This window comes from Bubalus bubalis, chromosome 5, assembly GCF_019923935.1.
Source record: "Bubalus bubalis isolate 160015118507 breed Murrah chromosome 5, NDDB_SH_1, whole genome shotgun sequence".
NCBI lineage: Eukaryota > Metazoa > Chordata > Mammalia > Artiodactyla > Bovidae > Bubalus > Bubalus bubalis.
In genome coordinates this window covers 85958702-85985430 of record NC_059161.1, presented here as the reverse complement: position 1 = coordinate 85985430, position 26729 = coordinate 85958702, and the positions used below count along the sequence as shown (strand labels likewise).

At 45.1% G+C, this 26729-nt stretch overlaps 1 protein-coding gene and 1 non-coding gene across 4 annotated transcripts; both read right to left on the bottom strand.

Moving 5' to 3' along the window:
• Nucleotides 1–11992: 11992 nt before the first annotated feature.
• LOC112585135 (PRAME family member 8-like) lies at nucleotides 11993–24473 on the bottom strand. Of its 3 annotated transcripts, none has more exons than XM_025286177.3 (4): nucleotides 24250–24473; nucleotides 14778–15096; nucleotides 13844–14416; nucleotides 11993–12885 (listed from the first exon to the last, which is right to left on the bottom strand). In XM_025286177.3, exons 2-4 carry the CDS (start codon nucleotides 15062–15064, stop codon nucleotides 12333–12335), a joined length of 1413 nt encoding a protein of 470 aa, XP_025141962.2. In that variant the 5' UTR covers nucleotides 15065–15096; nucleotides 24250–24473; the 3' UTR covers nucleotides 11993–12332. The 3 variants fall into 3 exon arrangements, with proteins under 3 accessions (XP_025141962.2, XP_044799314.1, XP_044799313.1); XM_044943379.2 differs by lacking the exon at nucleotides 24250–24473 and adding an exon at nucleotides 15861–15949; XM_044943378.2 differs by lacking the exon at nucleotides 24250–24473 and adding an exon at nucleotides 15808–15876.
• Nucleotides 23020–23122, bottom strand: LOC123333876. The gene has a single exon (XR_006551510.2). It is a non-coding gene; the product is annotated as a U6 spliceosomal RNA (small nuclear RNA).
• Nucleotides 24474–26729: the final 2256 nt, after the last annotated feature.

Genomic DNA, 26729 nt, shown 5'->3' with positions numbered 1-26729 from the left:
GTTTGCTCAAATTCATGTCCATTGTGTCGGTGATGCCATCCAACCATCTCATCCTTTTTGGTCCCCTTCTCCTCCTGCCCTCAATCTTTTCCAGGATCAGGTTTTGTTTTTTTTTTTTTTCCCCCTTCATAATGGTATATATATTTAATGGTGTTTATGATTAGTTATTATAATTCTTAAATGAATTAATTTATTTTTATTGGAGGCTAATTACTTTACAATAATGTAGTGGTGTTTGTCATACAGGGACATGAATCAGCCATGGGTGTACAGGGTGTAATGTACGGAGTTAAGGAAAACGAGGTTCAGAAAAAGAATGAGACCTGCACTTTACAGGAACAAATCACCTTTAATGAGGTGAGAAGGGGCAGCAGTCAGATTAGTGAGCTGCTTCACTAACATAAGAAAAGAATAAGTATATATAGGCATGTATGTGGAAAGCTACTGTCTTAAGGGGGCCTGTTTGCCAAGGTTGTTCAGAGTAGTTATCTCTTAAAAGGCTGGGGCAAGGAATTTTGGAGATCGGCCAGAGGCTGGACCAGCTGGGAGCTGGGCCTAGTGTCCATTTTTTTCTTTGGGTGAGAGAGTTCTTTGTTTTGCATAGAATGGTGGAGAGGACGTGGAGGGGAGTTTTAATTCCAGGCTATTTTGAGCTGTGCAACTTTCCTTCACAGAGATCAGGGTCTTTTACGATGAGTCAGCTTTTCCAATCAGGTGGCCAAAGTACTGGAGTTTCAGCTTCAGCATCAGTGCTTGCAATGAATATTCACAGTTGACTTCCTTTAAGATTGATTGGTTTGATCTGCTTGCAGTTCAAGGGACTCTCAGGAGTCTTCACAATACCACAGTTTGAAAGCATCGGTTCTTCAGTGCTCAGCCTTCTTTATGATCCCACTCTCACATCCATACATGACTACTGGAAAAACCACCGCTTTCACTAGAGAAAAGCCTGCACACCCCTGTGTTGTAAGAAGCTCATGATCTCTACAGTGGCCCTGGACAGTATCACGAAGGTCCTGAATATGGTGCAGCTGGACTGTATCCAGGAGATGCAAGTGACCTGGATCTGGCATCTGTCCATCCTGGCCATGTTTGCTCCTCTCCTGGGTCAGACGAGCAACGTGCAGAAACCCCGTCTCTCCGGCATTCATGGTCTGCCCATGAGGAGCAGTAACAGGAAGTTGTTCGATTCCCCACTCAGTTTCTAAGCGGCACCGTCTCCAGTCTGTCTATCTGGACTCTCCCTCCTTGTCTGAACCTGCCTGGACCAGATGCTCAGGTGAGGGTGGACCGCTGCCTGGGAAACAGTGAACAAAACACTGGCATGTCAAGCACACGGGGTCCTTTGTGTTTCTATCCTGAGCTGTGGAATCACTTCACCTCAGAAATCAGGGGGAGGAGCAGACAACACACTAGAAATCTCTGGATGGGGCGTTTGGATCCAATGAGGGAAGGCATGGGTTCTTCCTTAGGAAGGGAAAGCTATGTCAGATGACTAAGAAAATAGGTAAGTGAAGAGGGCATTAAAGAACGGACACCACCTCAGACCCGAGTAATCTGAAACAAAAGGTCTGAGGAATTCCCTGGTGGTCCAGTGGTTAGGACTCTTCTCTTTTGGGGCTGAAAGTCCAGGTTTGATCCCTGGTGGGGGAAGTAAACTTCACAATCTGTGTGGTGTGGCCAGTAAAGAAAAATGAAAACAGAAAGTTCGGGAAAGAGACAGAGAGAAAAGTTCTGTGCTTACCAGATTCCTAAACACGATGAACTTGTCTCAAATCACCGGTCCCTAAAAGATTGCCTTTTGCTCCCGATAAGTTAGTTAATTTTTAAGAAACGCATAATTCTGATAGGATCATAGTGGAGCAGGAGCCAGAGATCATACAAAGCTGCAGGGGGTTTGAAGGTGATGCAGAGAGGTAGTGCCGGGCCAAAATGAGACGGGTGACCTTTAGGAGGTGGTTAGTAGGACCTTGTCTTTGGGCAAATCACTTATCTCACAACTTTAGCTCAGCTGCCACCCTGATTTCTCAGTCCTAATTGCTTGCTTTCTCCCCAGATGCCTGAGGACCCCCTTGGCCCACCCGGCAGTAACTAACTGGCAGCTTACAGAGTCAGACTTGCCCCATCTGTCCCAGAGCCCAAACATGTGTCAGCTCAAAGGCCTGGATCTGAGTGGGGTCACCATTATGGACTTTAGCCCTGAGATCCTCCACGTTCTTTTGGAACAAGTTGCAGCCACCCTCGAGGAACATAACTTAGAGTGGTGTTGGATCACAGAGTCCCAACATGAGTCCATCCTGAGTGAGTCCATGCATCAGGAATGGAAAACCAATCCATGGTTTAATTTCCGGAAGGAAATCTTGTATGCTCATGTGGCATTACCCTTGGGTGGGGATTGGAAATAAATGGTCACAAATAAAGAAACCTGCATTGTATTTGTATCCGGTGCCCTTCATAATACATTATCGTGTTTGTCTGTTTTCACCTCAGGAATCTCCAAGTAGTGATGAAAGCAAACACACAGGATTGTCTATGCTCAGAAATCCCACTATTCCCACTAGTTCTCTATTCTGTCTCAGACATCCGCTACCTCCTAGCTTACTGCAGTGGCTGTTCAGTGGCTTAGTGCACACACAGCAAGGGGAACATACTCAATGGCCAAGGAGTCATTGGAGTGAAGAGCTCTACGTTAGGGTACCCATGACCCTGGACGCGAGCTGTCCTCAGGGTTCTCCTGGTGGGACCATAGTCCCAGTCCCTGACCTTTCTGTGCTAGGAAAGGGCTTCACTACACACATCAAGACCCTCCATCCTAGAAGCGTCATCCACACTGCAGAGGTGCCCAGTCTCTTGTCAAGCATGTGTAGTGGTCCTCCTTGAATAATAGAATATCTCCTGGCAAATAGAAGAGGAAAAGGCTGAGGTAGTGACAGATTTCCTCTTCTTGGACTCTAAAATCACTGCAGATGGTGACTGAAGCCATGATATCAAAAGACAACTACTTTTTGTCAGGAAAGCTCTATGACTAACCTTAAACATTTTGTTGAGGAGCAGAGGCATTACTCTGCTGACAAAGGCCTGCATAGTCAAAGCTACGGTCTTGTCAGTGGTCACCTGTGTGTTTGAGAGCTGGACGGTAAAGAAGGCAGCACCAAAGAACTGATGCCTTCAAACTGTGATGCTGGAGAAGACTCCTGAAAATCCCTTGGACTGCAAGGAGATCAAGCCAGTCACTCTGAAAAGGAATCAACCCTGAATTCTCATTGGAAGGACTGATGCTGACACTGAAGCTCCAGGATTTTGGTCATCTTATGCAAACGGCCGACTCATTGGAAAAGTCCCTGGTGCTGGGAAATATTGAGGGCAGTAGGAAAAGAAGGCATGAGAGGATGAGATGGCTGGATGGTATCATCAATGGAATGGACATGAAATTGACAAGCTCCGGGAGATGGTGAGGAATAGGAAAGCCAAAGAAATAAGCAAAGGGTTAAGAGATGCTCTTAACAGAAGAAAGAACGTGCAGAAATGGTAAGGTTTTGGATCATAGACAACTCAGTGCTCTTTTTTTAATCAGTAACTGGAGATTGCTGAGGAATAAGCTGAAAAGGAGAGGAATAGATCATGGAAGGCAGCAGTTGGTTTTCAACAAGAGTTTCTTTATTTCTGACAGTTGCTTTACAAACATCTACCCAGGGAAAATTCCAACATGTGGGTCTCAAACCCACATGCAGCTCCAAACATTGAGGTTTATATATGATTGTATAAATACATATCCCCAAAAGTTCCAACACCTCCCAGAGTCTACATTTCCCCTTGCAATCCAGCACCTCTTCAGGATCATCTTTCCTTTTCCCATTCACATTGAGCTGATGTCTGAAACCATGGATTGCTTTTCCATTCCTGATGCATCTATTGCCAAGATTTTAGTTTGCAGGTGACCAGAAGTAAACTTTGACAGACGCATCCAGCTAGGAGGAGGGTAACAGTGGTACAGAAAAGGCTCCTCGGGATAGAATGCCTTAATGCCCTAGTGAGGATACAGGCTGGATCTAAGCCAGATGGAGCTTGGATATCCTAAATCCCACATAATCTCAATGAGTTTATCTTGAAGTTGGACGAGTCAGCCGAGGTGGAGGGCTTCATGAGGCTACAGCTCTCCTGAGGGGAAGGACCAAACTCATCATTTAAGGTGCTCAGCCCAGTGGTGTGACTCAGAAGCTTCTCCAGGATGGCCAGAAAGGAGATACCATGCAGACACAGGTCCCAAGCTTGAAGGGCAGACAGGTTGGAGTCACGTTGGGACTCTGTGATCTAATACCGATCTAGGTTCAGTTCCTAGAGTGTGGCTTGTTCCAAAGAAAAATTTGTTCCAAAAGAACATGGAGAATCTCAGGACTAAAGTCCATCGTGGTGACCCCACTCAGATCCAGGCCCCTGAGCTGATGCAAGTTTGGGCTCTGGGACAGATGGGGCAAGTCTGACTCTGTAAGCTGCCAGTTAGTTACTGCTGGGTGGGCCAAGGGGGTCCTCAGGCATCTGGGGAGAAAGCAAGCAATTAGGTCTGAGAAATCAGGGTGGCAGCTGAGCTAAAGTTGTGAGATAAGTGATTTGCCCAAGGACAAGGTCCTACTAACCACCTCCTGAAGGTGACCCATGTCATTTTGGCCTGGCACTACCTCTCTGCATCACCTGCAAACCACCTGCAGCTTTGTATGATCTCTGGCTCCTGCTCCACTACGACCCTCTCAGAATTATGCATTTCTTAAAAATTAACTAACTTATCGGGAGCAAAAGGCAATCTTTTAGGGACCGGTGATTTGAGACAAGTTCATCATCTTCAGGATCTGGTAAGCACAGAGCTTTTCTCTCTGTCTCTCTCCTGAACTTTCTGCTTTCATATTTCTTTACTGGCCACACTGCACAGGTTGTGAAATTTACTTCCCCCACCAGGGGTCAAACCTGGACTTTCAGCTCCGAAAGAGAAGAGTCCTAACCACTGGACCACCAGGGAATTCCTCAGACCTTTTGTTTCAGATTACTTGGGTCTGAGGTGGTGTCCGTTCTTTAATGCCCTCTTCACTTACCTATTTTCTTAGTCATCTGACATAGCTTTCCCTTCCTAAGGAAGAACCCATGCCTTCCCTCATTGGATCCAAATGCCCCATCCAGAGATTTCTAGTGTGTTGTCTGCTCCTCCCCCTTGATTTCCGAGGTGAAGTGATTCCACAGCTCAGGACAGAAACACAAAGGACCCCGTGTGCTTGACATGCCAGTGCTGTGTTCACTGTTTCCCAGGCAGCAGTCCACCCTCACCTGAGCATCTGGTCCAGGCAGGTTCAGACAAGGAGGGAGAGTCCAGATAGACAGACTGGAGATGGTGCAGCTTAGAAACTGAGGGGAAATCGAAAAACTTCCTGCTGCTGCTCCTCACGGGCAGACCGTGAATGGGGGAGACATGGGGCCTCTGCACGTTGTTCATCTGACCCAGGAGAGGAGCAAACGTGGCCAGGATGGACAGATGCCAGATCCAGGTGACTTGCACCTCCTGATACAGTCCAGCTGCACCATATTCAGGACTTTTGTGATACTGTCCAGGGGCATTGCAGAGATCATCTGCTTCTTACAGCACAGGTGTGTTCAGGCTTTTCTCTGTGCCACCCACCTGGGGAGGTAGGAGAGGAAGTTATCCAGGGTCCTTTTCTTCAGACAAAGGTCTGTGTATACTTTTAAGGGAGCCAAGGCCTGGTGTGTCCTTGAGCTCTGCTCCACCACTGGTGCCATTCCTGAGTGTGAGCACCCTTGACTGCTGGCTCCAGACCACACGCTCCAGAAATTCTGGCCAGTAGTCCATGAATCTAGCACCTGCAGTTTGCACCTCCTAAGAGGACCAGGAGATTGACAGGGATGCATTACCATCCACAGAGACTGCAGCCACAGACTCAGAAATAGACCACAGACTGCCCTCTGTATTTCCCTCACGTCTCTCTCGTCACCTGCTTCCTCGCCGGCTCCCCTCTGTGCCTCTCTGTTCTCCAGCTCCCTTTCTCCCGCTTTCCTCTCCAGGTCTCCACTTCTAGTAGGATTAAGCCTCATGGGAAGGGGATGGGGCATGTTCTCTCAACCTCCCTTGCATCTTAGGCACCCTTACATATCAGGAAGGCATTTCTCACAGTGAGCCAAGGCCTCTAAGCCTCTCCATTGCCAGCCTCAGAGTCCTCGGGTCTATACATGGGTTGCCGAATTGGCCAACCCCAGAAGTCTCTTCCGGGATGCCCAGGACCCTATCAAGCTACCTGGATCTTGTTCCCCTGGAGTGAACCTTCTGGGCCAGCAGGACATCAAGTGCTTCCAGCCCTGCTCATAAGGGACCCACATAAGGCAGGGCAATGAGCCCCCCAGAGGGAGGCAGACAAAGGGACAGGCTTGCACCATGATCCCAAGGTCTTGATGTGTTCCCCCATGGATTGTGTCCATGAAGAGGGGTGGGAAGAGCTCCCTGGGCAGAAACTCCAGATAAGAATACACCAAGGCATCTTTCTTGAGCAGGTGCATTCTCTCCAGGTCCAGGAGCCTACGGGGGTTCCGGACACTCATCCTGACTCTGCTTCAGGAGGAATCCTGTGGTAAATGCCAGTGAGCATATCATCCATGTCAGGCCAAGCAGGAGCAGACCTAAGACAATATCCCAACCCTTCAGAGAAACCTACTCAGGACTAAGGCTCTGCTCCGGCAGGGGTGGAAGTGCCTCAGTTAGGCCACATGCCATTCAGGCCTCAATGGGCACAATGCTATAGCTCCTTCCCTATTGGATTCAGAACAAGCCTCTCACAAGTTCCAATCCAGAGGAATGGCAACCACTAGCCCATTCAGTTCCATACAGTGCTTGGATTAATCCAAGTCCCATCTGGAAGTGGTAGCAGGAATTCTGAAAACTCACTCCAGTCTTTATGAGGGAATGATGTCAGAGCATCATTTAGAACCTTAAATCAATAAGAGGAAGGTCATGTGGACCAACACAGCCTCCGTCCTCAGTTACCCTTAACATGAATGCCATTTGTGTCAGAACTGTGTAGGTGAAATTCATGAAACAAAACTCCAAAAAGATATTTTAAATGCATATGTTAAATGTCTTTAAAAGATATTTTTACAAGCTGTGGTACATATACACAATGGAGTATTATTCAGCCATTAAAAAGAATACATTTGAATCAGTTCTAATGAGGTGGATGAAACTGGAGCCTATTATACAGAGTGAAGTAAGCCAGAAAGAAAAACACCAATACAGTATACTAACGCATATATATGGAATTTAGAAAGATGGTAACAATAACCCTGTGTACGAGACAGCAAAAGAGACACTGATGTATAGAACAGTCTTATGGACTCTGTGGGAGAGGGAGAGGGTGGGAAGATTTGGGAGAATGGCATTGAAACATGTAAAATATCATGTATGAAATGAGTTGCCAGTCCAGGTTCGATGCACGATACTGGATGCTTGGGGCTGGTGCACTGGGACGACCCAGAGGGATGGAATGGGGAGGGAGGAGGGAGGAGGGTTCAGGATGGGGAACACATGTAAACCTGTGGCGGATTCATTTTGATATTTGGCAAATCTAATACAGTTATGTAAAGTTTAAAAATAAAATAAAATTAAAAAAAAAAAGATATTTTTAAATGATAGAAGTTAAAGCACTAATTAAAATGTTTGAGTTCAGGCAAAACTACACTGAGAGGCAAAATTAAACCTGAAACGTGTTCGTTGGAAAGAACTGATTTTTTTAACAACTCTCCCTTCACTAGGGATACATGGCACCCTTCAAGATTAGCTAACCACTAGTAAGAGAAGAGAAGGCTTCCCTCGTAGCTCAGTTGGTAAATCATCTGCCTGCAATGCAGGAGGCCCAGGTTCAATTCCTGGGTCAGGATGATCCCCTGGAGAAGGAAATGGCAACCCACTCTAGCATTCTTGTCTGGAGAATCCCATGGACAGAGGAGCCCGACAGGCTACAGTCCATGGGATCGCAAGAGTCGGACAGGACTTGGCGACTAAACCACCACCACCAGTAAGAGAAGAGTGTCCTTATATGAGGGTGGAAACTTACTGCTCTAATCTGCCTGGTGGGGTGCTCACAATTCAAACCCTGTGAGAACCCCTCTGATGTCTCCAGAGCCAGGAAATTCTGCACCTCTTCTCCAGTGCTTGAGACTTTTATAAGTCTTTTTGTTCTGTCATCCCTCTGTCCCACTGCTAACCCAACCGGAACAGTATATCTGATTAGATTACAGAGGGACCATTGACTGACCCTGATTGGATCATCATACTTCTCTAGATTAGTTGATTGAATCATATACACATCACCAAACAGAGACTGATGGAGTGGTCAGGTAATCAAGGACCTGTTCACTGATTCACTTCACAAATATTGACTGTATTCTACTAATATGGACAGTTATATTCTTGTGGATCAAGCATGAAAGGGATTATTGATTCCTGCCCTTGGCCAAGAAAGAACAAAAGTTGACAGAATCATTGCTGGGGGAATTTTGGTCAAGTCAAAATTAGCAAAATGTCCTTGAGTTAAAACAGCTCACGAAAGCAGTCGTGTTGTCATGAAAGAAAACAAAATACACTCATTCCTGTATGAGATTTTCACTCAGGTGTTATGTAGGAAACACAGGCGATTCTAAGCCTATTTGGGCAGCAAGGGAAGAGCTTTGGGGGATGTGATTGGTTTTCCAGGCCTAAGCCAAGCCTTCTCTGAAGGTAGACAGGTCAAAACCTCAGTGAGAGTAAGAGTGGTTCTGGACAGTTTGGAGCTGAGCATTCCTAAAGGGACATCATGAATGATCACAACGATGGAAAATAAAGATTTCTTTTTCATTTTTATATTTTGAGAAACAGGGAAATTTAAATACACTACTCTGGGTGATATTAAGATAGCAAAAGAGGGCTTCCCTGTGGTTCAGTCATAAAAAATCTGACTGCCAATGCAGGAGACATGGGTCTGATCCCTGGTCTGGGAAGATCCCATATGACATGAGGCATATAAACCCGCTTGCCACAACTGTCGGAGAAGGCAATGGCACCCCACTCCAGTACTCTTGCCTGGAAAATCCATGGACAGAGGAGCCTGGTAGGCTGCAGTCCATGGCATCGCTAAGAGTCAGGAATGACTGGCGACTTCACTTTCACTTTTCACTCTCATGCATTGGAGAAGGAAATGGCAACCCACTCCAGTGTTCTTGCCAGGAGAATCCCAGGGACGGGGAAGCCTGGTGGGCTGCCGTCTCTGGGGTCGCACAGAGTCAGACATGACTGAGGCGACTTAGCAGCAGCAGCAGCAGCAGCAGCCACAACTGTTGAGTCTGTGCTCTAAATCCTGGGATCCAAAACTACTGAAAGTCAAGCACTCTAGAGTTTGCTCTATAACAAGAGAAGCCACCTCCGTGAGAAGCCTGCACACCACGACTAGAGAGCAGCCCCCTTTCCCCAGCTAGAGAAAAGCAGGAACAACAGTGAAGACCCAAGGGCACAAACGGAAATGCAATAAATTTCAAGGAAAAGAGACAGGAAAAGAGAGAGGCTTAGAGGAAACACTGTCACCTTAGAGGCTCTTCTTTCCCAGAGAGTTGAGATCAGCACAGCACACTGAGGGTGGGCACTGTGGGCTCTTTGGGAACTTGGAATCAGAGAAGAAATGAACCTGCTTCAGTCCCCAATAACCCTGCCATCCAGAGCTTTTCTTTAAGTTGTGTTTTTTTTGTTGTTGTTGTTCTCACTGAGGACACTTTCCAGATGGCTATTCCCCCCTCCATTTTTCAGGGGTCTTAGAAGTCAAATAAATCATAATTTCACTGGCCCCTTTTCTACTGTACTTAGATGATTACTGTTTCCTCAGACCTAGCTAAATCCACACAGATTCTGATCAAGTTGACACCGTTAGGCCCAGAAATAAAATTCTGCTATTTCTCTTCATAAATACCACCATCTTTTCTGCACTTAATACCAAAGCTCTTATGGTGTTAGCATACTACCTCGTTCAGGGATGACTTCCACTTTGAGACGCATCATACAAGGATTTCTTTGAAGCTGAATGTCACATGCAAAGGGGGACCTTTTATCCATCTATAAGAATTTTCCATGCCTCTCACGCACCCCAGTTATTTGATGCCTGAACAATTCTTATACACCTCTGACCACCAAGGTGAAGACTCCCTGAAGGGTGTTCTCTGTCTGAGTCACTTTGGGGAAGATTGCTTTCACCATATTTCTCTCATGACCTTTACATAAAAAGCATTAAAATGGATTCTACTCATGACATTTTAAACATAAACATGATGAAAAAAATATATATATGTGTGTAACTGAGTCACTTTGCCCTACAGTTAAGATGAGACACAATAATTTAACTAAAATTATTTTTAATTGTGTGTTTAAATTGTGTTTATTTTTAATTGTGTGTTTAAGTAAAAACACAATGATTTAACTATACTTCAGTAAAAACTTTTTTTAAAAAAACCTGGGACTTCTGAGATGGTCCAGAGTTTAAGAATCTATCTTACAGTGCAGGGGATGCCAGTTGAATCCCTGGTCCAGGAATATGTCTCATACCACAGGGCAACTAAGCCCATGAGCAGCAACCATGAGCCCATGTGTAGCAACAAGTTAAGGCTGTGGACTGGAGCCTGTGCTCCAGAATGAGAGACGCCACCTCAAGGAGAAGCCCGAGCACTGCGATGAAGAGCAGCTGTGTGCACCACAGCTAGAGAAAGCTATGCAGCAAGGAAGACCTAGCACAGCCAAAACAAAATCAATCAATCAGAAAATAGTCTCTGAAGAAAGCTCATAGGCTGATATGGAGCTCTGCCACAGTGGCCAGATTCCAAGTTGGTCATTCTCGGGTATGCGGGAATCTGGGGGATATTCAGAAGGATCTTTCCTGCCTGAGCTTTCATCATTGTGCCAAAGAAAATCAGAGACAGACACGGGGTTAAGTGTTGAAGACAAATTTTATTCAGCATGATGACAATAGACTGCCAAATGGGCTTCTTTTGACATTCCTCCCGAATTTGGCTTCTCCAGCTCCCCTGTGGACTTGATGAATTACTGCCACCGGACCACAATTGATTTTCACTAATCATTATTTAATTTGTTCTAACTTTTTTTTCAAATGGTTCATGTCTTGTGCCTCTCTTCAGTGTATTATGAATTTATAAATTTAACTAGCTATATAACTCATAGCCCATCTACTTTATAAAATAGTGTCTCCTGCAGTACCCAATGGGAACCCAGGCTTCTAACATAGGTAAATATCTTGAGGCTATCAATCACATTTAAAACCACATAGAGAATATTTGTAATAGTACATATCTAGATATGAGAAGAGGGATCCGGGAAAAATATTTTCTGCATCATTATAGACTAGTAAGACAGGAGATCCAGAGAATCATAAGAAATATTTTATAATGAATCTGCAGCTGATTGAGGGAGAGAGTAGGGAGCTGAGAATAAAAATGGCCAACTATAAGTTATATGGTGTAAAGGCATTTTATTATACATCTTGATATGCTGATGTCAAAACATGCTCTACTAAGTCTTCCTCGATAGTGAAGAACAAGAGTAGGTATGGGAATAAAATAAAACTCTTATTGACATGACCTAGCCTTCAAAAGACGTACTTCTGAAATATACTTCTGGTATAAACGTAACAAAACCATATTTCATGCCTGTATGATTTTAGTGTTTTTCTCATAGGAATATGCATGTAAGTACCCACTCTTGACAGGATGTGCTATTGAGGACCACTGAGTGTATTTCCTTTGCTGTTTGTATTAACCACCAGAACTAAGTAAGGAAACCATGAAGAAAAAAGATAACTAGGGAATGATGGAGTTTCAGATGATACGCAACAGAGGGCTTCCACTCCACCAGTAACTGGACATCCATGAGATGTAAATACAGAAAGCAGAATAATATCACGGATGCCATTTATCATTTACACTGAACGTCTCTTTATTTCTGATCATTTCTACAAGTGTGCATACAGAAATAACTTGAACATCTGTGTCTCAGATTGAATCTTCCAGAAACTCAGTTTCATATTTGACTCTATAAACACATCTCTAGAAAAGTCACATCAATTCCTCAAGTCAACACTCCCTTTGGAATCCTGCACCCCTGCTGGATCCGGTTTTTCAATCACACTGAGCTTATATCAGAAACCAGGGCTGTGTTTTCCCTTCATAATGGATGTATGTCCTAGATTTCAGTTTTCAAGTGTCCAGAAGAAAGCTTCTGATAGAAGCAACCGACTAGGCAGTGTATTACAGAATTATGTGTTGGGACTCAGGTGAGCACACATGTCATCACCACAGTGAGGACAGGGGCTGAGGCTAACCCAAATCTTCCTGGGACGTTCTAAGTCTGTAAGGATCACCCTTAGCTTAGCCTTTATCTGAGCAAGGCTCTCCAAATTAAGGACACCCAGAGAGCTGTAACTCTCCCGAGGGGCTGGATAAAGCTCTACATTTAAATCAGGGAGCCTGTCAGTATGACGCAGCACACTCTCCAGGACAGCCATGGAGATGAGGTTTCCGCACATGGTGAGGACCCTGAGCTGGGAGCAGCAGCTCAGGGCAGGCAGAAAGCCCATGAGGTGGACGTCCGTGATCCCACACAGATTTAAGTCCAGTTCTTCCAGAGTGCCTGCAACTTTCTCCAGTAGGACTTGAAGGAGCTTGGGATTAAAGTCGGTCAGGGTGACGCCACTAAGATTCAGGCCCTTCAGCTGACAGATTTTTGGACACCAGGACAGATGGGTCAGGTCTGATTCTGTAAGCAGGCAGTTGGTGATTGAGATGTTGTCCAAGGGGGTCTTCAAGCACCTGGGGTGGAGGAGGGGAAGAAGCAATTAGATGAGGGAAACCAAAGTAGCAGTTGAGTTCCAGAGGAGAACTCAATGATTGGCCCAAAGCTGATACAGTTCAAATTCCAGAATGTCCAGTCTCATTCTAGGTTGAGTCCTGCCATTTTCTTAGTGTGACTGGATCACATTCACATGATCTTGAAAGCCGTCTTTCCTCATCTGTCAAGCAGAGTACAGTACACTCTACTTCCTTAGCAGGATGAATAGACATAATGGAATGCACTAGAACATGATCAGAGGAGAGCATGACACAAAGTGTCCATCAGGGTGGACATCAAGAGTGTTAGTTCTGGGAGATGAGATAAAAAATGCTTTTCATTTAGATCGCCACTCTGTGGGTGAGCTGCCAGTCATATACCTCTGGCCAGGTGAGGCTCTTGGCATACCTGCAGAAAGGGGCTGCCAGTCTTTAGGGACTCCCAGCCCTATGACATCTACAAACTTTCTATCACTTTTTACATTCTTTTGGCTCTGCTTTGCTACCATCATCTCCAGAACCATGCATTTCCCATGTATTAATTACCTTATATGCAGCAAAAGGCCACCTGTCACTGACTTGGACTTTAAAACAGGCTCCTTGTGGTCACAGGTTAGTGACCACAGAGTTCTTTTCACAACGCTCAGGCTGATGTGATTTTCCTCTTCAATGCCCCCTTCGCTTACCTATACATAAATCTTCAGAACACAGAAATCTCTCCCCAAGAAGAAATCACATACACACTTGCACTAGATCTAGGCCCCCTAACTTGTGGGTTCCCAGCATGGTGTCCCTTTCCAGAGCTTCTGTAACCGATTCCCCCCACCTGGATTGCTGTGCTTCTGTAATACTGCATTTCACAGTGGAGCAGCAGATGAGACACTTCCCTTGATATTCTACCATTGTGTCCACTGTTAATCAGCTGCTGGTAGAGCCTCACCTGAGCATCTGGTCCAGACGGCCTTCAAGGAAGGATGGAGCTTCCATGCAGAGTTCCCGGAGGTTCTGCAGCCGGAGGATCTGAGAGGTCAATTTCAGAAGATCCTGATGGTTCTGCTCCTCAACAGCAGACCCACGAATGTGGGAGAGAATGAGACTCTGAACATTGCTCATCTGACCTAGGAGAGGAGCAAACTGGGCCAGGGTGGACAGCTTCTGGGTGAAACTCAGTTTCACCATCTGTACACAGTCCAGCTTCACCATCCTGAGAACTTTCTTCATATTTTCCTTGGACATTGAAATAATCTTCATCTTCTTACAGCACAGGTGTATGGAGGCTTTTCTCTGCTCCACCCACCTGAAGAGGTAGGTAAGGAATTTCTCCAGGGGCTTTTTCATAAGACAAAGTTCTATGTACACTTCTAAGGGAGTCAAGGGGTGCCTTTTCCTGGACATGTCCTCAGCCACTGGAACCAGCAGTGAGCTTGAGGGCATGTGGCCCTTGCCTCCAGACCACATGTTCCAGAAGTCCTGGCCGGTATTCCTTAAGTCCAGCACCTGCAGCTTGCCCCTCCTGTGGGGAAACAGCAGATGGGTGGGGTGAGATTATCCAAAATCCACACTGAATGAACCCACAGCCTCAGAGTTCAGGCAACATCCCATCTCCCCGTCTGTGCTCTTACTTCACAGTCCTGCTCTCACTTGTTGTGTTTCTTTCCTTTCTTGCTCCCTCTCCCCCAGCTCTTTTTTCTCTCCCATCCTTCCTATTATATATTTGTAAGGGATTTCCCAAAGTGATCTCAGCAATTCTTCTGAAAAAGCCTCTGAGCTTTTACAGAAGCCTCTGGTCCACCACTTGGTCATCCACTCTGCCTGGCACCATGTGTCTCTTCCAGGAATCCAAGACCCTGCCAGGCTCCCTGGATCTGACTCACCTGGGGTGAACCTTCTGGGCAAGCAGGACATCAAGGCCTTCCAGCACTGCTTGTAAGGTTCTTTGGTGAGGCTTTTGCATCAGGCCCCCCAGAGGCAGGCGGGCAAAGGGCCAGGCTGGCACCATAGCCTTCAGGGTCTCCCTGCGTCGGCCAAAGACGGCAGCCATGAAGAGTGGTGGGTAGAGCTCTGTGGGCAGAAACTCCAAAGTCGAGATGGCTAAGGGCTCGTCTCTCAGCAGGCCAATTGCTGCCAAGTTCACAAGTCTGGGAGGATTGTGAACACTCATCCTGACTCTTCTCTGAATTGAATCCTGGGAAACTGCAAAGAGACAAGACATCCTTCTCAGAACAATCATAACCATCAGGGTAGTCTCTCTCCCCACACTTCAGAGAAATCAAATCAAGGTCACAGTCATTGCTCCGGCAATGATGAATCAGAATGGAAGACTTCGGTGTGTCTGGATTCCAGTCTGGGTTTGTGTCCCTAAGGCCAGAGCTCTCCCCATCCTGCCACTAGAGCAAGAATCTAACAAGTTGCAGGAAGGAAGAAAGCCAACTGGAGGCTCATCTGTTTCCATCCACTGCTTTCCTTAATGCATGTCCCTCTTGCACATCTGCACCAGGAGACTGAAAAAGCTGACTCTCTTTGTTTTTATGGTGAAAAAAAGAAAAAAAAAAAAGAACTATTGCTTAAAGCCCAAACTATGGGGACAGGAGTTCATGCAGAACACAGCTTCCATCCTCAGTTCCCAAAGTCAACTTAGCTGGGAAAGATTAAGGAGATACTTGTAAAGGGAATGCCATTTGTGTATAGAGTAAAAACCTTAAATGTCAAGAAACAGCATGTCAAACAGATGTCTTTAAAAAGAAAAACTGCTGGTTAAGACTTTTAAATAATAGAAACCAAAGCACAAATCAAAATGTTTAGAATGGAAGCAAAAGTATACTTTGAGGCAAAAAGATAGATTTAAATTTAACCTAAAGAAGAGAAAAAAGTAAACTCTCCATGCCATGTCAAACTGCGTTATACCATTCATTGCATGCTGGCCATTGGCAGAACATCCCTCACTGAGGTTAACTCACCAGGTCTGATGTGGTCTGGTGGGGCTGCTGCTCAGACCTCAGACTTGGTGGAGAACACAAGGAGTGACTCCAGAGCGAGAAGTTTCTGCGTCTATTCTTTGGTGCTGGGGCATTTTATGGAACTTTTTAACCACATCTTTTCTCCTTTCAACTGCTAACTTCCAATCAGTAGGCATTACCTGATTGGATTCCAGAGCATCCCTCAGGTTCATCCTGATTGGATTGCTGCCAGTCTCCAGATGAACTGATTGAGTCAGATCATCATTCATTCATCTTTCATTCATGAAAGAAAAAGAATTGGGGGAGGGGGAATCTAGGACTTATTCAGTGATTCACTATACAAAATAGATTGAGTTTTGTTAATATGGCCACTGAAATAAAAAGATGCTTACTCCTTAGAGGAAAAGTTATGACCAATCTAGAGAGCATATTACAAAGCAGAGACATTATTTTGCATGAAATGTTCCCTTGGTATTTCTAATTTTCTTGAAGAGATCTCTAGTCTCTCCTGCCCTATTATTTTCCTCTATTTCTTTGCATTTTTCACTTAAAATGGATTTCTTATCTCTCCTTGCTGTTTTCTGGAACTCTGCATTCAGATGGATATATTTTTCCTTTTCTCCTTTGCCTTTCACTTCTTTTTTTTTTTTTTTTTTCTAGCTATTTTTAAGGCCTCCTCAGACAACCATTTTGCCTTTTAGCATTTCTTTTCTTGGGGATGGTTTTGATCACCACCTCCTGTACAATGTTACAAACCTCTGTCCACAGTTCTTCAAGCACTTTATCTATCAGATCTATTCCCTTGAATCTATTTGTCACTTCCACTGTATAATCATGAGTCTTCCCTGATAGCTCAGTTAGTAAAGAATCTGTATGCAATGCAGGAGACCCAGTTCCATTCCTGGGTCCGGAAGATGCACTAGAGAAGGGATGGGCTATCCACTCCAGTGTTCTTGGGCTTCCCTTGTGGCTCAGCTGATAAAGAAATTGCCTGAAATGTGGAAGATCTGGGCTTGATCTCTGGGTTGGGAAGATACCCTGGAGAAGTGAAAGGCTCCCCACTCCATTATTCTGGCCTGGAGAATTCCATTGACTGTATTGTCCATGGGTCTCAAAGAATCGGACACAACTGAGTGACTTTCACTTTTTTGATTTAGGTTAGACCTGAATGGCCTAGTGGTTTTCCCTACATTCTTCAATTTGAGTCTGAATTCGGCAAGAAGTTCATGATCTGGCCACAGTCAACTCCCAGACTTGTTTTTGCTGGCTATATAGAGTCTCTCATTTTTGACTACAAGGAATATAATCAACCTGTTTTGGTATTGACCATTTGGTGATATCCATGTGTAGAGTCTTCTCTTGGGTTAATGGAAAGGGTGTTTGCTATGACAGGTGTGTTCTTTTCACAACACTCTGTTAGCCTCTGCCTGCTTCATTTTGTACTGCAAGGTCAAACTTGTCTGTTACTCTTGACTTCCTACATTTTCATTCTAGCCTCCTATGATGAAAAGGTCATCTTTTTTTGTTTTTAGCTCTAGAAGGTCACATAGGTCTTCATAGAACCGTTCAACTTCAGTTTTCAGCGTTAGTCGTTGGGGCATCAATTCAGTTCCGTCACTCAGTCGTGTCTGACTCTTTGTGACCCCATGGACCGCAGCCAGGTTTACCTGTCCATCACCAACCCCTGGGGCTTTCTCAAACTTATGTCAATCATTGGACATGTCCATGGTTTGCCTTGGAAAAGAGCCGAGATCATTCTGTCATTTTTGAGACTATACCCAAGTATTGCATTTCAGATTCTTTTGTTGACTATGAAGGCTACTACATTTCTTCAAAGAGATTCTTTCCCATAGTAGTAGATATAATGGTCATCTGAATTAAATTCGCCCATTCCTGTCATAGCTGAAGGGATGAGAAGGACTCCTCCAATTGTCAGATCACATAAATGTTGGAAAAGGCTGTGATGTTAGTGGAAATGTGGAAATTTCAAAATTCAAGGTGGTGATGTTCCTCTGGGATCACAGTTACTATGAGATCAAAAAGAAGAATGTTTTAAAGTTGAAATGAATTTTCTGAAAATAGCTCGAGGCCTGATATGGAAGCTAAAAAAGTGGTCAGACTCCAAATTGGTCATCCTTGAGTATGTGGGAATCTGGGGGATACTTGAAGAACGCTTCCTGCCTGAGCAGTAATCAGCTGAGGGAGTTCTTTCCAAGGAAAATCAGACGCAGACACAGGTGTAAGTGGCTACATCAAATTTTATTTAGGACAATGATAATACAGATAAGGATACCCTAGCATCTCAGGTCATCCAACTTCAACAGATACAGGTGGTAGGGACTCACAATTCAGAAGCAGTGTGTTTCTTGGCTGGTAATTGCCTATGAGGAGGAATCAGGTCTGCAAAGGATCTTGGCTGAACCAAACTAGTAGATTTTTTGCTGAGGGCAGCCCAGATGAACTGGATACTAATAGTGGCAGTGAGGAAGTTTGATCAGATTCTTGGGGAGACCAGATATCAAGACCAGATCAGATCAGATACGATCAGTCGCTCAGTTGTGTCCGACTCTTTGCAACTCCATGAATTGTAGCATGCCAGGCCTTCCTGTCCCTCACCAACTCCCGGAGTTCACTGAGACTCACGTCCATCGAGTCACTGATGCCATCCAGCCATCTCATCCTCTGTCGTCCCCTTCTCCTCTTGCCCCCAGTCCCTCACAGCATCAGAGTCTTTTCCAATGAGTCAACTCTTCGCGTGAGGTGGTCAAAGTACTGGAGTTTCAGCTTTAGCATAAGTCCTTCCAAAGAAATCCCAGGGCTGATCTCCTTCAGAATGGACTGGTTGGATCTCCTTGCATTCCAAGGGACTCTCAAGAGTCTTCTCCAACACCACAGTTCAAAAGCATCAATTCTTCAGCGCTCAGCCTTCTTCACAGTCCAACTCTCACATCCATACATGACCACAGGAAAAACCATAGAGCTAACATCCAAAAAAGATGTCCTTTTCATTATAGGGGACTGGAATGCAAAAGTAGGAAGTCAAGAAACACCTGGAGTAACAGGCAAATTTGGCCTTGGAATATGCAATGAAGCAGGGCAAAGACTAATAGAGTTTTGCCAAGAAAATGCACTGGTCATAACAAACACCCTCTTCCAACAACACAAGAGAAGACTCTATATATGGACATCAGCAGATGGTCAACACCGAAATCAGATTGATTATATTCTTTGCAGCCAAAGATGGTGAAGCTCTATACAGTCAGCAAAAACAAGACCGGGAGCTGACTGTGGCTCAGACCATGAACTCCTTATTGCCAAATTCAGACTTAAATCTAAGAAAGTAGGGAAAACCACTAGACCATTCAGGTATACCTAAATCAAATCCTTTATGATTATACAGATATCAAGAGTGGGTTTTTTTGCTGAACTGACTTAGAATTATTATTCAAACTGGAATTTACAAGGAAGCCCTCTGATAATTCGAGGAGAAGGATCACGAGCCTGAATAAATTTTGGTGAAACAATGCTTTCCCTGCCTCATTTGTGTAACCCAGTGAGCAGGTGCATCTAGCGGGGACTCGGTAGACATTCTCCCTCAGTTCCACTTGCCGTCTTCTCCTACACTTTCCTTTGGAGACAATTACTTCACTTGCCATGTCAGTAAACAAAGGTTATTGCAGCCCAAAGGCCGTCATCCACTGCAGCCCCAAGACAGTGTGCCCTGAGGGCAGTTCAAGGAGGAGAAGAAGGTCGGTGTCCTGAGGCGGTCACCATGAACATCACATGGATGACTTCAATAAGACCAGACTCCTGCCTCTTTCCATACAGAGAAAAAAAAAAAAGAAAGAAAAAATTCCCTGGTGGTCCAGTGATTAAGAATCCACCAGTCAGTGCAAGGGATACAGGTTAGATCCCTGGTCTGGGAAAATCCCACGGGCTGCAGAGCAACTAAGCCCAAGCCCCACAAGCACCGGACTGGGGCCTGGGAGCCGTGACTACTGAAGCACATACACCCTGGCGCCATGCTCTGCAATGAGAGAAGCCACCAAAATGAGAAACCAGTGCATTTCTACTTCTCTAGTGCCCCTGCTCGCCACAACAAGAGAAAGGCTGTGCATAGCAAGGAAGACCCAGAACAGCCAAAATAAGTAAAATTTAAAATGCATGAAAATTAGTGAGATGTATCATTTTTATCATGTGCAATAATTCTTTGATATTTTCTGATTTTTTTTTAACACCAAATGATCTTATATACTGTAAGGTAAGGTAAGTTACTTCAGTCGTGTCCGACTCTGTGCGACCCATCGGGCTCTCCTTATAACTTTTTTTTTTTTCCTCCTTACAACTTTTGAACAGTTCCTTAGAGCTATCTGAGAAGCCACCCTTCTGCCTATAATCTGTAGTCACCAAATAAAACATATTTCTCACCTTTTAGGTTGTGTATTTGTCATTTGATATGCTCTTCCGAGACCTTTTCCCAATGCACATGTCCTGGCCCCACTCACCTGAGTTCCAGGAGTTACATGGAAACTGCCAATGAAAACATTAGCCACCCCCTGAAAGTAGAGAGAGATTTTATTTGGTAGCAATGTTTAGGACCCAAGCCCAGGAGACAGAATCTCAGATGCTCTGAGAAAACTGCTCCAAGAAGGCAGGAGGGGGAGTCATGTGATAAAATTTGTAAAAAGGGAGAAGGCAGTCTGAACATCAAAGATTGTTGTTGTTCAGTCACTCAGTCTGACTTTGCAATCCCAGGGGCTGCTGTAAGAAAAATCAGATTTCAAGTGAAGGAATTTAGCATACTGCATATGTGAAGATGCAAGCCTCTGGGCTCATTGAATTCATTCCTTTCATATGCACCTCAGCTCTCTGGGGCCAAATCCTGTTTCCTTGTTCAACTTAAGGAGTGGTAGATGCCCCAGATGGCTGCTTCTTTCACTCCCTGAGCTCCTCAGAGATCACCATGGGGAGCAGTGACATCTGTTGGACTGGAGGTCTGGGAGCCCTCATTCACATTTGGACACCATAGAAATCTCTGGTGACTCTGTCATTTCTTGTTTATTGAAATGGCAAGAGATGTCTTCATTTCACAAAACTTTCTGTACCTTCTATTCAATAATATTGTGAACCCAAAAATGCTCTAAATATAATGTCTACATCCCAAAGGAAATCAGTCCTGAATATTCATTGGAAGGACTGATGCTGAGGCTGAAACTCAAATAACTTTGGCCACCTGAGGCAAAGAACTGACTCATTTGAAAAGACCCTGATGCTGGGAAAGATTGAAGGCAGAAGAAGGGGATGACAGAGGATGAGATGGTTGGATGGCACCACCGACTCAACAGACATGAGTCTGAGGAATCTCCGGGAGTTAGTGATAGACAGGGAGGCCTGGTGTGCTGCAGGCTGTGGGGTCACAAAGGGTTGGACACGACTGAGCAACTGAACTGAACTAAAGTGAACTATTAAAAATATCCTTGGCAATCTTTCGACTCAAAATTTTGTTGATCTACATATTTTTTTAAAGAAACAATTCTTGTTCATTTACGGCTAAAATCAGTTTTTAAATCACATTGTTTTTTGAGTCTTCTAAGCAAGTACAATATTTTTAAATTACCCACGTGACTTCTTAAAAATAGCATATTGCCTCAATTAACTTTAGAGTGTTTTCTATATAAACCACTGAGCAAATATTTATACTCAATGATATTACCGGAAGACACAAATTTTTAAATATTTATTTATTTATTTATTTGGCTGCCCTGGGTCTTAGTCATGCACACAGGATCTTTGATCTTCCTTGTGACCCTGTGTGTGGGTATTGTGTGTGTGTGTGTGTGCCTATACATGTTCAGTTTGCTCCAACTCTTTGTGACCCCATGGACTGTAGCCCACCAGGCTCCTCTATCCATGGAATTTTCTAGGCAGGAGTACTGGAGTAGGGTGTCATTTCCTTCTCCAGGGGTTCTTCCCGACCCAGGGATAGAACCCATGTCTTCTGTGTCTCCTGCATTGGCAGGCAGATTCTTTGTCACTGGGCCACCTGGGAAATCTGAGGGATCATTCAGTTGTGGCATGCAAATACTTAGTTTCAGATTATGAAATCTAGTTTCTTGACCAGAGATTGAACCAGGGCCCACTGCGCTGGGAGCATGGAGTCATACCCACTGGATCACCAGGGAAGTTCCAGGACAGCAAGGTTTATTGAAAATTCTAAAGTATACAGTCCTGATTACAAAACTGATTTTTATTCTGAGGTGCTGTGGCCAGGGAAGCAGGTAGGGATTGAAAGTGGTTGATGCACAGTTTGGGAAAAAGAAACTAGAGAGAGAATTAAAGTTTCAAAGATGGAACTGGGGGACTTAAGACTTCTTGGATCAAGAGCCCTCTTCTTTGGGGCCAGGTCACTTTTTTTTAGTGTCTCGGCACACAGAAAGTATCTGTTGTGTTATGATAAAATCAGTCCTGTGTCCCCGGTCACATCTCCCATTGCTATATTTTGCTTTTATTCTTTTCCCATGGGGTTTTTCTCATGGCTTAGCCAGAGCAACAGGTGGCTGACTATTAACCCCTGCACTCTGGTCTGATCTACAAGCAGCTGGCCTAGAGACCTGAGGCTCAGAATGTCTATCACTGAAGATGAATCCAGTCTCTCCTACTCCCTCCCATCCCCAGCCCCCACCCTCACCCCCACCCCCCGCACTGGCTACTGGAACAGTCTGGACGAATCCTGACTCATTGGTAAGCACATGTAATATGTGAGTCCAGTTTCAGCATCCAGATTTTTCTTTCCTCTGTTGTAAACAACAGTGGGAACAAAGTTGAAACAAAGTGCAAGGGATGAAGACTCATGCTATTCATGAGGAGGGAGAAGACTGTAAAAAAAAAAAAAAAATTGTGAAGTGCTTACATAATAATGAGCTCTTGTTCAACAACTCCAGAGCCCAGCCCTCAACAGGCAATATCTCATTTTGTGAAAGTCACTCAGTCATGTCTGACTCTTTGTGAACCCATGCACTATACAGTCCATGGAATTCTCCAGGGCAGAATACTGGAGAGGTTAGCCTTTCTGTTCTCCAGGGGATCTTCCCAACCCAGGGATTGAACCCATCTGAATTGCAGATGGATTATTTACCAGCTGAGGCTCCAGGGAAGCCTAAAAAATATGGAATGCTTCATGAATTTGTGTGTCATCCTTGCACAGGGGCCATGACAAACTTCTCTGTATCGTTACAATTTCAGTATATGTGCTGCCAAAGCAAGAGCAAATATCTCGTTAGATCCTACTAAAAATCCCATAAACTGTACGTGCATCATTATATTCACTGTGGGGGAACCAAAGATCTGCCTAAGGTCCTCTAAGCCCTATATCCCCTTCCATCAGATCAGAAACAATTGCAGCCTCTGAATCCTTAGCAAGGAAACTTTTTATTTGTCTCCATTAGTTTAGACACACGGTGAGGGTTAAATTTATGTGTCAACTTCACTGTGAGTTGAGATGCCCAGATCACAGGTCAAAGATTAACACTAGGAGAATCTGCAAGGGAACTCCTAGGAGAGATTAGCATTGAAATCAGTAATTGAGTCCAGACATCAGCCCTCACCAGTGTGGGTGGGCATCACTTTATCATCTGGGGGCTTGGATGGAACAAAGGCAACTGTTCGCCTTCTCTCTCTTCTTGGCCATGAATACTGGAGCCTCTAGCTCCTGAACCTGGAAAACTCCAGTACACACACAAGTGGCTCCCTGGTTCTCAGATCTTTAGTTTTGACTTAGAGCTACACCATCACTTCCATTGCTTTTCAACCTTAAGATTAGGCCTGAATTATACCATTAAGATTAGGTCTGAATTATACCATTAAGTCAGAGAAGGCAATGGCACCCCACTCCTGTACTTTTGCCTAGAAAATCCCATGGACGGAGGAGCCTGGTAGGCTGCAGTTCATGGGGTCGCGAAGAGTAGGACACGACTGAGCGACTTCACTTTCACTTTTCATTTTCATGCACTGGAGAAGGAAATGGCAACCCACTCCAGTGTTCTTGCCTGGAGAATCCCAGGGACGGGGGAGCCTGGTGGGCTGCCGTCTCTGGGGTCGCACAGAGTTGGACACGACTGAAGCGACTTAGCAGCAGTAGCAGGATACCATTAAGAACAGAGCGTGAGCGGCTGCGGCAGCGCACAGAGCGTGGCCTAGAGGCGCTACCCCACGTCCGAGGTCAGGGGCAGTAGCCGGGAGGACCCCATGCAAAGGGGCGGCGACCAAGAGGAGTTACCCCATGTCCGAGGTCAGGGGCTGTGGCCGGGAGGAGCTACCCCACGTCCGAGGTCAGGGACGGCAGCCAAGAACGCCAGGCTGCAACACCGAAGGAGCAGCTGAGAGGACTTACCCTGCGTCCGAGGTCAGGGGCAGCAGCCGGGAAGAGCTACCTCACGTCGATGTCAGGGGCGGCGGCAGCCGGGAGGAGCTACCCCAAGTCCGAGGTCAGGGGCGGCGGCCAAGAATGCCAAGCTGCGACAACGCAAAAGCGGAGAGGAGCTACAGCCGCACGAGGCCAGGGGCGGCAGCAGGGAGGAGCTACCCCTGCCGGCGCCGGGTGGGAGGAGCAACCCCACGTCCAAGGAGCGGTGGCTGCGCAGGCCCAGGAGGGCCTAGAGGAGCTATTCCACGTCAAGGTCAGGAGGGGCGGTGGTGAGGAGATACTCCTCGTTTTAGAAAAGGCAGAGGAACCAGAGATCAAATTGCCAACATCCGCTGGATCATGGAAAAAGCAAGAGAGTTCCAGAAAAACATCTATTTCTGTTTTATTGACTATGCCAAAGCTTTTGACTGTGTGGATCACAGTAAACTGTGAACAATTCTGAAAGAGATGGGGATACCAGACCACATGACCTACCTCTTGAGAAATCTGTATGCAGGTCAGGAAGCAACAGTTAAAACTGGACCTGGAACGACAGACTGGTTCCAAATAGGAAAAGGAGTACGTCAAGGATGTATATTGTCACCCTGCTTATTTAACTTCTATGCAGAGTACATCATGAAAAACACTGGACTGGAAGAAACACAAGCTGGAATCAAGATTGCCAGGAGAAACATCAATAACCTCAGATATGCAGATGATACCACCCTTATGGCAGAAAGTGAAGAGGAACTACAAAGGCTATTGATGAAAGTGAAAGAGGAGAGTGAAAAAGTTGGCTTAAAGCTCAACATTCAGAAAACGAAGATCATGGGATCTGGTCCCATCACTTCATGGGAAATAGATGGGGAAACAGTGGAAACAGTGTCAGACTTTATTTTTCTGGGCTCAAAAATCACTGCAGATGGTCATCGAAGCCATAAAATTACAAGAGGCTTACTCCTTGGAAGGAAAGTTATGACCAACCTAGATAGCATATTCAAAAGCAGGGACATTACTTTACCAACAAAGGTCCGTGTAGTCAAGGCTATGGTTTTTCCTGTGGTCATGTATGGATGTGAGAGTTGGACTGTGAAGAAAGCTGAGCGCTGAAGAACTGATGCTTTTGAACTGTGGTGTTGGAGAAGACTCTTGCAAGTCTCTTGGACTGCAAGGAGATCCCACCAGTCCATTCTGAAGGAGATCAGCCCTGGGATTTCTTTGGAAGGAATGATGGTAAAGCTGAAACTCCAGTACTTTGGCCACCTCATGCGAAGAGTTGACTCACTGGAAAAGACTCTGATGCTGGGAGGGATTGGGGGCAAGAGGGGAAGGGGACGACAGAGGATGAGATGGCTGGATGGCATTACTGACTTGATGGATGTGAGTCTGAATGAACTCTGGGAGTTGGTGATGCACTGGGAGGCCTGGCATGCTGTGATTCATTGAGTCGCACAGAGTCGGACACGACTGAGTGACTGAACTGAACTGAAGTGAATACCATTAAGATTAGGTCTGAATTATACCACAGCCTTTTCTAGTTCTCTAGGCAACAGATAGAAGATGGTGGGACTATGAGTTTAGTTCAGTCACTCAGTCGTGTCCAGTTCTTTGAAACTCCATGGACTACTGCACGCCAGACTTCCCTGTCCATCATCAACTCCCAGAACCTACTCACTTATGTCCATCGAGTTGGTGATGCGATCCAACCATCTCATCTTCTGTCATTCCCTTCTCCTCCTGCCTTCAATCTTTCACAGCATCAGGGTCTTTTCCAAGGAGTCAGTTCTGTGCATCAGTGGCCAAAGTATTGGAGCTTCAGCTTGAGCATCAGTCCTTTCAATGAATATTCAGGACTGATCTCCTTTAGATGGACTGGTGGATCTCCTTGCAGTCCAAGGGACTCTCAAGAGTCTTCAACACCACCGTGGGACTATAGAGTCTGTAATCATGTCAGCTTCTTCTGAAACTATGTATGTGTCTGTACCAGGTCCATCTTGAACAACACATGGTTCAACTGCTCAGGGTCACTTAAACGAAGATTTATGTTTTTAACAGTAGTTAAAAAAAATCATATGTAGTTGACTGAATCTGAGGATGATGAACAGAGGATAGGGAGAGCTGACTGTGAGTTATATGTAATACATAACATATATTTCTTTTACATTTGAACATTCTGATGTCCAGACAAGCTACCCTTGACTTTTCTAATAGGGGGAGACTGGAACTGTAATGGAAACTATCAACCTATTCTAATATGATCAACCACCCAAACTGATATAAATCTAGAATGTGGTGTGGAAATAAAATCCATGTCAATTTTTTTTTTTTTTTTACATTTTAGCATTTTACTAAAAAGCCTTTGAATGTCTGGTCACAACTCAATTATATCTCCTCCTATGTCATTCCTATAATCACTCCTATATCACTTCTATATATCACTCCTATAACTGATTATATCGATTATAACT